Source organism: Erithacus rubecula, assembly GCF_903797595.1.
Source record: "Erithacus rubecula genome assembly, chromosome: 31".
Classification (NCBI taxonomy): Eukaryota; Metazoa; Chordata; class Aves; order Passeriformes; family Muscicapidae; genus Erithacus; species Erithacus rubecula.
This window is the reverse complement of record NC_136682.1, coordinates 591,412-603,970: the sequence shown is the minus strand read 5'-3', so window position 1 is coordinate 603,970 and position 12,559 is coordinate 591,412. Positions and strand designations below refer to the sequence as shown.

General features: G+C 55.1%; 1 protein-coding gene across 1 annotated transcript; it reads right to left on the bottom strand.

Annotated features, from left to right (window-relative positions):
* Positions 1-633: 633 nt before the first annotated feature.
* Positions 634-8,102, bottom strand: SMARCD1 (SWI/SNF related BAF chromatin remodeling complex subunit D1). Its single transcript, XM_079329183.1, has 13 exons — positions 7,904-8,102; positions 7,640-7,827; positions 6,964-7,006; positions 6,762-6,884; positions 6,402-6,524; positions 5,800-5,916; positions 5,376-5,477; positions 4,944-5,105; positions 4,734-4,831; positions 4,205-4,340; positions 3,719-3,841; positions 3,376-3,477; positions 634-2,245 (listed from the first exon to the last, which is right to left on the bottom strand). The coding sequence occupies exons 1-13, from the start codon at positions 8,066-8,068 to the stop codon at positions 2,192-2,194; spliced, it is 1,536 nt and encodes a 511-aa protein (XP_079185309.1). The 5' UTR covers positions 8,069-8,102; the 3' UTR covers positions 634-2,191.
* Between the last annotated feature and the right edge of the window lie 4,457 nt (positions 8,103-12,559).

Sequence of the window (12,559 nt, the reverse complement as noted above, 5' to 3'; positions counted from 1 at the left end):
GCATAACAGCATTTCATTGTCCCCCTCTTGCCAAAAAGTGCCATTTCCCCCCGGGAAGGAGCAGGAACCGCCTGGTGCAGCCCCAGGCTCAGCCCCAGCACAGCCTGAGGCAGCAGCACTTTCCTCTTCACACAGAGGATCCTTCCCTTGCCCCTGGGGCTCCCAGGCCTGCACAAAAGCATTTACAGCCCTATAAACAAGCAGGGTGAAGAGAGAAAATCCCCTTTAGTATAATTTTAAACCCTTGTATGTAAACTCTACTACAGTTTCCTTCAAATTCTGCCCTGGGAAGTCCAACAGGCTGCCACAATCCAGCTAAGTGGACACAGGGCAGTTCAGGATTTATTAGCATTGGCCACTAGATTTCCAGTTTTGCTCAAGTTACTTTGTTTACCAGAAAAGCAGTTTGCAAAGGCTTAGCAGAATCCACAAGCTGCGAGATCCCTCCATGAAGGGCTCACTATAAATGGCCAAAATATGAAGAACATTTTCTCTCCAGTCACTTAACCCTGCTGGCTTTGAAAAGAAGAAAGCAGAGATAATAAATCCTGTCCCTTCCCTGGGAGTCACCAGGCTCATCCCCCATGGCAGCTGGGAGTGTGCAAGCTGTCAGCATGGAAGGAGGAGGACAGCTTCCTTCACAGGAGTCTTTTATTAAAACTGGGTGACGTCTACAAGGATACAGTACAAAAAAAAAAAAAAAAAATTTTGGTCCATGGAAAAAAACCGTAATATTCAATTAAGAAAAGCAGTTACTCTGCAACAGCTACGTTTGCCTATGTAGGACTCAGCATCCCTCCTGTGGGAATTACCCTGAGGAGTCAGGGGCTGCTTCTCCAGCACCAAGACCTTCACCCCAGTACCACAGAGGAGCATTTCAGAAAGGCAAAGGAGAGGGGAAGTCGAGAGTCTATTACTCACAGACATGTAGTAACACAGACACAAGGAGTAGTAGGGCCACCCAGGTGCTCCAACTCACAGCAGCCTCCCCAGCCACGCTGAGCTGGGTCAGGGCTCATCAGTAACATGATCCTGCAGCTATTCCAAGAGTCAGACCAACTTTTGAGTCCATTTGCATTATAGTCCCGAGCAGAAACACTGGGATGGGGGTGGAGTAATTTCATTCTCCTTCCAGGAGGAGGCATTGGGGCTGCTACTCCTCACAGTGGAGAAAATCTATTTGTACATTCCTGAACCATGCTGGGCCCTATGGCAGCCCCACAGCCTAAAAACTTGACTAAAACCACAGGAGCTTCAGCATGGAAACACCTGCAAACTCACATATGCTTGGAAAAATGTCCATTTCCAAGGACTGTCCTGTTCCACACTTGGACCCACACGAAGGAGCCTCTGGTCCCCACAGCAAGTGGACAACTGTCCCAAAGGAATGAGCCTACAACACCATCCCTGCAGAACTCCAGGCAGCTGCTGCATCCCCTCTCCTTGCTCCAGGGAAAACAAGCAGCCACGTGGTTTGCTGGAACCCGTTGTAGGTGTTTGAAGTGCAGAGCTGCTGTATCACTCCAAGGTTTCCACAGCCCTGCAGGAAGCCAAGGCCTTGTCTCCCTGTGATCCCAGCCCAGGACAGTCCATCATGGAACACAAAGGGAATGGGGCAGGGAAGGAGGGAGAAGGGAAGAAGCAATTCTCTACAGAGTTCTTCAGTACATCCTCAAGGAGGAGAGTGACCTGTGAGGCAGCCCAAGCAGCAGCACCCTCCGAGGAGGGGAGAGGGCAGGGAGGTATGTCAGCTCAGCATCCTGCCCACCACAGCGCCTGGCACGGGCTGCAAAACGTGGCAGGGAGGAACCCAGCCACACCTTAAAGCAGAGCCAGGCTTCAGAGGCAGCTCTGAGCACCCAGCCAGATGCTGGCTGGGGAGGATGGGCTGAGAGGAGGCTCTGCAGTCACTCTGGGGACACTACGGACAGTGCGGAGTCACGGGGACGCTCGTGGAAGCCTTGGGGCTGACAAGGCAACAGTCAGGAAGAAAACCAGGTAGAAATGTGTGTTCACTGGAGCCTGTCTGCTTGCTCCAGGGGTCCTGGCCATGCCCCAGCAGGGACAATGCCAGGGTGAGTAACATGGGCCTCGCTGCCAGAGTGGGATTCGCTGAGCTGCAGCAGTGAGCTCTGCAGCTCTGTCTCCACAATCAGCTGGGATGCTTCTGCCTGGGGAGGAGCAGAGCAGTTTATGTGTTCCTGATCCCCAGGGCCTGCTCCAGCTCCTGCCGTCTCTGCTGCACCTGCAAGAGGAGCAGAGGGGCAGCATTAACACCCTGGGGTGCTGCAGCACCAGAGCTCCCAGTTAACACAGGAGCCAGATGGGAAAGGCTGAGCTCAAACTGGCACCAAGGTGCAACTGCCACCTTCCCCCAGCACTGTGTGCCCCAAGGAGTGACAGGGACAGAGGGATCGCTGCTCAGGGAGTGACAGGAACAGAGGGATCCCTGCCCCAAGGAGTGACAGGAACAGAGGGATCCCTGCCCCAAAGAGTGACAGGCACAGAGGGATCGCTGCCCCAAAGAGTGACAGGGACAGAGGGATCCCTGCCCCAAAGAGTGACAGGGACAGAGGGATCCCTGCCCCAAAGAGTGACAGGAACAGAGGGATCCCTGCCCCAAAGAGTGACAGGCACAGAGGGATCCCTGCCCCAAAGAGTGACAGGGACAGAGGGATCCCTGCCCCAAAGAGTGACAGGAACAGAGGGATCCCTGCCCCAAAGAGTGACAGGAACAGAGGGATCCCTGCCCCAAAGAGTGACAGGGACAGAGGGATCCCTGCCCCAAAGAGTGACAGGGACAGAGGGATCCCTGCCCCAAGGAGTGACAGGGACAGAGGGATCGCTGCTCAGGGAGTGACAGGGACAGAGGGATCCCTGCCCCAGGGAGTGACAGGCACAGAGGGATCGCTGCTCAGGGACAGGGACACTCAGGGATCCCTGTTCAGGGACAAGGGACACTCAGGGATCCCTGCTCAGGGAGTGACAGGGACACTCAGGGATCCCTGCTCAGGGACAGGGACACTCAGGGATCCCTGCTCAGGGAGTGACAGGGACACTCAGGGATCCCTGCTCAGGGAGTGACAGGGACACTCAGGGATCCCTGCTCAGGGAGTGACAGGCACAGAGGGATCCCTGCTCAGGGACAGGGACACTCAGGGATCCCTGCTCAGGGACAAGGGACACTCAGGGATCCCTGCTCAAGGAGTGACAGGGACACTCAGGGATCCCTGCTCAGGGAGGGACAGGGACACTCAGGGATCCCTGCTCAAGGAGTGACAGGGACACTCAGGGATCCCTGCTCAGGGACAGGGACACTCGGGGATCCCTGCTCAGGGACAAGGGGCACTCAGGGATCCCTGCCCAGGGACTCACCTTGGAGTAGAAGTACCGGCACACGGCTTCCTGTGCCCATGGCTGGAAGTAGAACTCGGCTCTGCGCTCCTCCTCGGGATTCCCAACCACATCAGTCATTGTCTGGGGAGCACAAAGAACAGCTCAGCCAGTGCTGAGCACAGATCTGGCTGTGCTGAGCAAACCCACCCCCTTCCCTTTCCTCACACACAGCTCAGTGCACTCAGGTCAGCTTCTAATGCTTGACTCAAATCTCAGCCTCACTTTCCAAGGAGGAAATGAGCTCCTTCTCTCTGTGGGAGCTCATTCTAATGAGGGAAGGGTGTGAACTGAACCACCTTCCACACAAAGACAAAGCTTTTACCTTCAAATCCCTGCACTGGGACTGGAGCCAGTCGTTGATGAAGCCCTGAGGATCTCGGGCAAAGCTCAGCATGAACTCACGCTGTGTCTTCAGCTGGTTGATGGTCTCAATTGTTTCGTGGATCTGAAGGAGACAAATACAGAATGGAACTGCTGAACAGGGGAGAAGTCAGAAACATCAAGGGATCCACCACATAAAGGCAAATTCATACACTCTCTTGACTTACACTTACCAGGATTTTCAGCTCCCAGTTCCCTGCTCTAAATATTACCAATTTTCCCATAGACCATTTGCTTTATAAATCACATTTCCAGGTACAGCCACGTGTTTGTAAACACAGCTCATCCCACTGCAGCTTCCAAACAACAGAGCACTCCTGTCCTGTCCAGAGACACATCCCTGTCCTGTCCAGAGACACATCCCTGTCCTGTCCAGAGACACATCCCTGCCCAGCAAGGAGAGCAGACCTGAAGGAGCTTTTCCTACCTTGTTATCCAGAGCAGCAATTTCCTGTTGACTGGCTGTGGAGAGCAGAAAGGAATTCATCTGAGTTTTCAGGGTATCATCCACCTCCACATCAATGTCATAGCAGGCTGTTTTCTTCTGGTCATTTGGGTCAACACTGGGGACATCCACAAGAAGCCAAAATCAGGGAGTAGCTCCAGAAAGAAGGCAAAATTTGGGTGCAGTTCAAGAAAGCAGCAAATGCAGCAGCAAAGGGACTGCAGGCAGGGACAGGGACAAGCCTCAGCCCCAAAAGTAGCAAAAGCCCAACGATGGCTTTGCAGCAAAAGAAATGAGTGATTGCTCCAAGAAGGTTTCTATGCACAGCAAAGGACAGCAGGGATGTGGGAGTGCCTTTGGAAGAGGGATGTGGAAATGAGAGAGGAGGCTGTTCTTGCACAAAGGAACACGGGAACTGAAAACCAGGACATGCCACACTGTCCTCCTGTGCCAGCCTCATCCATCCCTCCCACTCCTCCCTGCAAACAGAACTCACGTGGAGCAGCCTCACCTGATCACATGGTTGATGATGATGGGCTCTGGGGGCATCAGCAAGGCATGAAGCCTTTGTGGGATTTCAGAGAACTTCATCCGCTGCGACTCGAATATCTGTGACAGACACAGGGCTGAGGGAGGAGCAGGGGCTGGCTGCAGCCACCCCCAGCTGCCCACACAGGGAAACTGAGGCAGCTGCTGCTCTTCCAGCCCTGCCCTTGCTCACCTGCTGCAGGTACTTGTCACAGATGACAAACTCCCTCTCGTGGGGGTCCTGCAGCTTGTGAGTTTTGATGTACTGCCACAGGGCCTGGATGATGACGGGCCGGGTCTGGGTGTGGATGCCCAGGAGCCGAGCCAGCCGTGGATCCAGTTTGAACTGGGGAGGCTGAACAAAGAGCACAGAGAGGTGAGGCAACCCCAGACACAGCCCTGCTGCTCCCAGCATGGAACCATGCAATGATTTGGGTTGGGAAAAAATCTCATTCCACCCCCTTCCATGGGGAGGGGGCACCTCCCACTATCCCAGGCTGCTCCAAGCCCTGTCCAACCTGGCCTTGGGCACTTCCAGGGATCCAGGGGCAGCCACAGCTTCTCTGACAACCTGTGCCAGGGTCTCCCCACCCTCACAGGGAGGATTTTTTCCCTCCTGTGCTACCTGGTAATCCAGCATCAGCAGGACAGTGCAGCGCACGTTGACATCCCCCGGCCTCTTCACCTGGAACCCATCTGTCTCCTGAGTGGTGGCAGTTCTGTGCCACTGGAAATGAGAGGGAATTCAGAAGCCCCACCCCACACATGACTCCCTCTGCTCCTGCTGCTGGGCACCCAAAAGCTTTGTCACTAAATCCCACCCAACTAGAGAAAGCTCCGATTCTTCCTACTTAGAGTTTGAAACAAGAATCAAAACATTTGTTCTGACCTTCAGCAAGTGAGAGAAAAAAGCCAAAGTGAGAATTCAAGAGCTCCTGGCTCCCAGGAGCCTCAAGGATTCCCACCTCCCAAATTATTATTGACACACAAACCCCACCTGCTGAAACACCAACCCACTTTTAGAGGAAACACAGCAAAAAGCAGCTCACCTCTACTAGGTGATTGTCAGGGCCATACAGGTCTTTATCAAGTTCAATGACCAGAGATTTAAAGAAGGACGAAAATTTCCTTTTCTGCTTGGTGGCATCATATTTGGACAGAGCAGACTGCAAGCAACACAGGGAGGAAGAGGGTTAGGACAGCAAGTCTCAGCACTCAAGCACAGCCACCGTGCACAACAGCTCCTGTCAGTTCTGAACACCTGAATTCACCAACGTGTGCTCAAAAAAAATCAAGTTTCCAAGTCAGAAAGGGAAAGACTGGAGTTAAAGATGAGCTCGCAGGAGTTAAACCCCTCAGCAGTTACATACAAAGCAGTGCCCTGTTCTCAGAGCTGGGGACACAAGTGCCACTGAGCTGCTCTCACCAGTGATTCTCACAACTCTAAGAGCTTTGGACAACTCGTGTCCTGCCGTGGGGATACCCATCGGTCTCCAAGCTGGGCTCTCGGTCTCGTCACCATCAGACTCCTTGGAAAACAGAGATGAAGGAGGATATCAAGCCCCAGCTGTGCTCTCAGGCACTAGGAAACTGGTTTCACTGCCAATTCCAGCTGCACAGTGTCCCCTGAGGTTGGGGATTTGCCACTCACATCCTCCAGCAGCCGTCCTTCCACCCGCAGCTCCCAGGAGGCCACGGTTCCTTCACCATCCTCTGCATCTGACTTGGCTGGGTTGAAGGTGTTGGAGATGAAAATCCTCAGCTTCCTCTTTTGCTATGAGCCAAAAAGCAGCAGCTCAGTGTTAACTCTGCTGTACAGGGCCCAACTGGCCTGTTAAAACTCAGCTCTATGTTTTCAGCTGCCTCATGCACACAGAGGTGTTGCTGCTCTGTGCACAGAGCACTGGGATTCCTGCTATGCCACACTCACAATGGGAGTGCCTTCAGTGCCTTCCTGCTGCCTGAACTCAGGAGCCTCCAGAGCCTGGATACAACCCCTGGGCTCCCTCACCTTGATGGGGCGTTTCAGAGCCTCCTGGATATCCAAGCGCTTCCTCATGATGGTCTGGTCCAGCTTCCTCTCAAAGGCCAACAAATCCATGTAGGCCTGGGATTCAGGCACCAGCTCCCGGATCTGTGGCCAAGCAAGGATGGCATCAGCCCCCCAGAGCTGCCCTCAGCTGCCCCTGAGCCCCTCCCCGTGTCCCACTCACCCGCTGCGGGAGGATTTTATCTGCCATCTTCTTCTTCTTGGCACTGACAGGGGCAAGAGGCAAAGCAGGGTGAAAATGGGAGCAGCTCTGGGCACTCACAAACCTGCAGTGACCCCCCAGTTAGCTGAGCCCTGTTGCAGTGTGGCCAGCTGGTTATCTCAGTGTTTCCCACCCCTCTGAGCACTCAGGGAGTTGGAAAGTGGGTGCATCCCTTGGGAAGGTGAGCCTGACACTAAGTGACCCCCCCAGCCTCAGTCAACTTTGGATTGGCTTTTCCAGGAGCAGCATTTGAAATCCAGAATGATTTGAAATCATTCTCACTGGGGCATCACATCAGGATGCAGGCACAGGACAAACTCAGCCCTGCCCTGTCCTCCAACGCCAGGGGAATGCTCAAAGACCTGACAGGACCTTTCAGCCCCCTGAGAGCTGCAGCATGGCTGAGAACTGCAGCTGGAAAAGCCCTTCCAGACCCCTCCAACCTGTATCCAACCCCCACCTTGCCACCAGCCCAGAGCACTGAGTGCCACACCCAATTATTCTATAAAACCTCCAGGGATGGAAACTCCAGCACCTCCCCGGGCACCCGGCAATTTCCATACAGAAATTCCTCCTGAACCCCAAAACAACCCGAGACGCTCCCACTGCCGGGGGCTCCCCTCTCGCCGCTCCTTACTTGTGGTTGCGGTTGGGCACCGCCTGCGGCTGCACCTGCTGGAGCTGCTGCGGCGCCGGCCGCTTGCGCGCCTGCTCCAGCCCGGCCTGCGCCAGCGCGGGCCGCACCGCGGGGCTCCCGCCGTACCCGGGCGGCCCCATGGCCGGGCCCTGCGGCGCCAGCCGCCCGCCCGCCAGCATCCCGGGCCGCTGCGGAGAGAGAACAGACCCGCTCAGCGCCCGCCGCGCCCGGCCCCGCGCCCCGCCCCGCGCCGCCCCGCCTCACCGGGTAGGCGGCTCCGGGCAGCGGCGAGCGATACATGCCCTGCCCCGGCGCCGGGCCCATGCGCACCGCCCCGCCCGGCGCTCCCGGGCCCAGCGCGGCCCCTGGAGCGGCCCCGGCGCCGCCGCCGCTCGCAGGCCCCGACTGGAACCCGGCCCGCGCCGCCATCTTGTCTCGCACAAAGGGAACGGAAGCGGAAATGGCCGCGCACGGCGCGCGCGGAGCGCCGGGGAGGAGCCGCCCGCGCCCGCCGGCGGCAGCGCCCCCTGGCGGCCCGGAGGAGCGAGCGGAGGGAGCGGGGGGGTTTGGGGCGAGAAAGGGGGATCGGGGTGGGAATGGGGATTTGGAGGGGTGGGAATGGGGATTTGGAGGGGTGGGAATGGGGGATCGGGGTGGGAATGGGGATTTGGAGGGGTGGGAATGGGGGATCGGGGTGGGAATGGGGATTTGGAGGGGTGGGAATGGGGGATCGGGGTGGGAATGGGGGATCGGGGTGGGAATGGGGATTTGGAGGGGTGGGAATGGGGGATCGGGGTGGGAATGGGGGTTTGGGGCGAGAAAGGGGGATCGGGGTGGGAATGGGGGATCGGGGTGGGAATGGGAGATCGGGGTGGGAATGGGGGTCTCGAGGGTGGGAATGGGGTTTTGAGGGTGGGAATGGGGGTGTGGGATGGCTCCCGGCACTGGGAAGGGCTGGTGTAATCCAGCCGTGATTTCAGCCCCCGTTCCCTGCTCCTGGAGCCTCCCTTTGCCCCGGGATGCTCCTGCAGGGAGGTGGGTTTGCCTCCCCCAGGGATGGATGTGCAGGTGTGGCAGAACTTCCCTCTGTAACATTCAGGAGGAATTATTTCACAGAAAGGGCACTGGAGCTGCTCTGGGAGGTGGTGGAGTCACCATCCCTGGGAATAACTGGACGTGGCACTCAGTGAGGATCAGTCACAATTTGGATTTTGTGATCTTTTCCAACCTCCCAGACTCTGGGATTTTAAGGATGAAATTTATGGGGTAAACAAATGGCCATGAATGGGTCCAGTTTGTGCAGGAGGTTGGAGTTAAAGGCCACTTTCTGCAAGTATTAACATTAAGTTCCTTTTCCCTGAAGCAGTTTCCTGTGCTCAGAGAGAGAAGGGACACAAACCCAGCATTAATCCATGGAAAAAACCCAAGTACACAGTCACACCACGAGTATTAATTAAACAATTAATGATGATCATCTGATGAGCTCTGCCTCCAGCCTGGGGGTCCCAGCACAGGGAGCACGTGGAGCTGCTGGAGCGAGTGCAGGATGATCAGAGCAGCTCTGCTGTGAGAAAAGGCTGCAAGAATTGGGATTGTTCATCCCAAGAGAGGCTCCAGGGTGACCTCACTGTGTCCTTCCTCCTTTCTCCTGGGGGAACAGGTTTGGAAATGCCTCCCCTGCACCTGCCCAGCACACAGCAGCACCCAGGAGTGTGGCACTGTCTCAGCAAGGGAATTTGGGTGGAATTTGGGCATCTCTACACCCTGAGTGGGCTGGATGTCTCTGGATCCCAAATGGGCTGAGGCTCCCTGGATCCTGGTCAGGATGAAGCTGCCTGGATCCCAAACAGCTTCAAATCCTGAACAGATTTAAGATCCCCAGACCCCAAACCCTGTGAAACCCTGGATCCTGATTGGGATGAGGCTGCCTGGATCCCAAACAGCTTCAAATCCTGAACAGATTTAAGATCCCCAAACCCTCTGAAACCCTGGATCCTGGTCAGGATGAAGCTGCCTGGATCTCAAACAGCTTCAAATCCTGAACAGATTTAAGATCCCCAGACCCCAAACAGTGTGAAACCCTGGATCCTGATTGGGATGAGGCTGCCTGGATCCCAAACAGCTTCAGATTCTGAAGAGATTGTAGACTCCCAGATCCTGAATAGACTGGGGTTTTTTTTTTTTTTTTTAGATACCCACTGTTGCATCTGCTCTTTTTTTCTCTTTGTAGCTGGAAATTTTTAGGACAAAAAGTGTGTTTATATTTTGGGTTGTGTTTCTGCCATGGTGAAAATCCACCCAGTGACTCCTGTTGGACCCCAGGTGTGTCCCAAACCACGGAGGAGTTGGGATTGTCAGGGATTTACAGCTCTGGGAGTGCCAATTCTCCTTTCCCTGCTGGGGAGCAGCAATCAGCTCCCTCCTCCATCCCTGAGTGCATTTGGGAGGAATTCCTTGGGGAGGCTGCAGCTCATCCCAGAGCTCCCAGCAAAGGGAGGCTCAGCTCTGACCCAGAGCACATTCTGCACTGAAATCTGCCCCAAAGCTTTTTCCTCCCCCTCCTTTTCCTCCTGTCCCCACCTGCCTCCTCGGGGGAGCATTTCCAGCAGCTCAGCAAGAGAGAAAGGCTCAGTGTGGGGGAGTTATATCATTTATATCATTCTTTATATCATCGTTGTTAAGAGTAGCAGGTATTGATGTACAATGCATCTGTCATCTTATTGTGCTTCCTATGAAAATGTGTGTACATAGTACAGATACCAGAGAGAATTCCACACTTTATACACTTGAAGGCATTCAGAGATCAGTAACAGAAAAAAAAATAAAAAAAAAATAAAATAAAATGGCACAAGAACAAGGCCTAAATGCTACTGGATGGGTATCTACACTGGCATGATGCATATAGATATATATATATATATGTACACATATATATATAGTCATATATATTATATATAAGAAATATAAAATGCCAATGACATAATAACAAAAAAAAAGCATTTTCTTCAACAGGTGAGCCTCAAGGTCAAATCCCAGCCCCATCTTTAAAAGCTTGAATGGGAAAGAGAAAGAAAGAAAGAAAGAAAGAAAATAAATAAATGAAACACGATGAAACATTAGGAGAAATCCATAAGAAAATTTATGGATGTGGCCGACCCGTCGTCTTTGGGTGATTGCTGGATACAAAGGACTGACCCCCAGTTCCTAATTTTGGTCAGGAAGCAAATAATAATTTAAAAAAATGACAAAAATTAAAAAATAAAAAAAAAAAAAGCAAAAATGCAGTTTAGAAAAAAAATACTAAAAATACTTATTGCAAAAACTCTTAAAGATAAGTAGCACTTGGGCCCGGGGAGGGCTCTGGCCTGGGGGCTGGGAAATGGGGCTGGGGGACCAAATGGGGACCCCAGAGGGGAGAGGTGGCACTGACAGGCCCAGGGGGCAGTGACCCAGTGACCACAGACCCCAGGCAGGGCAGGGCTGTGCCAGGTGGTGACCCTGGGAACCCACAGAGACCCCAAACCCACAGACACCCCAAAACCAGAGACCCCAAACCCACAGAAACCCTAAAATCAGAGACCCCAAACCCACAGACACCCCAAAACCAGAGACCCCAAACCCACAGAAACCCCAAAATCAGAGACCCCAAACCCACAGAGACACCAAAACCACAGAGACCCCAAACTTCCCAGGGCAATAGTGGCCCTGGGAACCCACAGAGACCCCAAAACCAGAAACCCCAAACCCACAGAGACCCCCAAAACCAGAAACCCCAAACCCACAGAGACCCCAAACCCACAGAGACCCCAAACCCAGAGACACCAAACCCACAGAGACCCCCAAAACCAGAGACCTCAAATCCACAGACACCCCAAACCCACAGAAACCCCAAACCCAGAGACCCCAAACCCCCAGACACCCCAACCCCCCAGGCAGAAGGGGTTTCCTTCTGCCTTTGTCCCCAAGGTTTGGGGCATCCTGGGGACGGGAGGGACAGCAGGGCAGTGCTGGAGCTGGGAATGCCCAGAGCCAGGGAGGGGTGGGTAGGGAGGGACAGCACCCGGTGACCCCAGAGCCGAGGGGGCACCTCCAGCTGAGCCCCCCGGGGCTGATCCCGGGGTTGATCTCGGGCTGATCCCAGGGTGATCCCAGGGCTGGGGCCAGGGCTGATGGTTGATCCTAAGGCTGATCCCAGAGCTGATCCTGGGCTGAACCCAAGGATGGGGCAAGGGTTGATCCCAGGGTGATCCCAGGGTGATCCCAGGGTGATCCCAGGTTGATCCTGAGGCAGGGCTGATCCTGGGGCTGATCCCAGGGCTGGGGCCAGGGCTGATGGTTGATCCTAAGGCTGATCCCAGAGCTGATCCTGGGCTGAACCCAAGGATGGGGCAAGGGTTGATCCCAGGGTGATCCCAGGGTGATCCCAGGTTGATCCTGGGGCTGATCCCTGGCTCATCCCAGGGCTGGGGCCAGGGCTGATGGTTGATCCCAGGGTGATCCCAGGGGTGATCCCTGGCTGATCCCAGGTTGATCCCAGGGCTGATCCCAGGGTGATCCCAGGTTGATCCTGGGATGATCCCAGGGCTGATACCAGGGCTGCGGCCAGGGCTGATTCCAGGGTGATCCCAGGGGTGATCTGGGGCTGATCCCAGGTTGATCCCAGGTTGATCCCAGGTTGATCCCAGGGAAGATGTTGTGCACCAGGGAAGATGCTCTGGACAGATTCAGCTGCCGCATTTTCATGCTGGGAGTGCCCGGGCGAGCCGGGGCTGTGGTCCCAAGGGCCAGAGGAGTCTCTGAGGACTCCCTCCCTCCCTCCCTCCTTCCCTCCCTCCCTCCCTCCCTCCCTCCTTCCCTCCCTCCTTCCCTCCCTCCCTCCCCGTGCCGGGGTCTCCCCAGGATCCCCCCCCAGGCACAGGG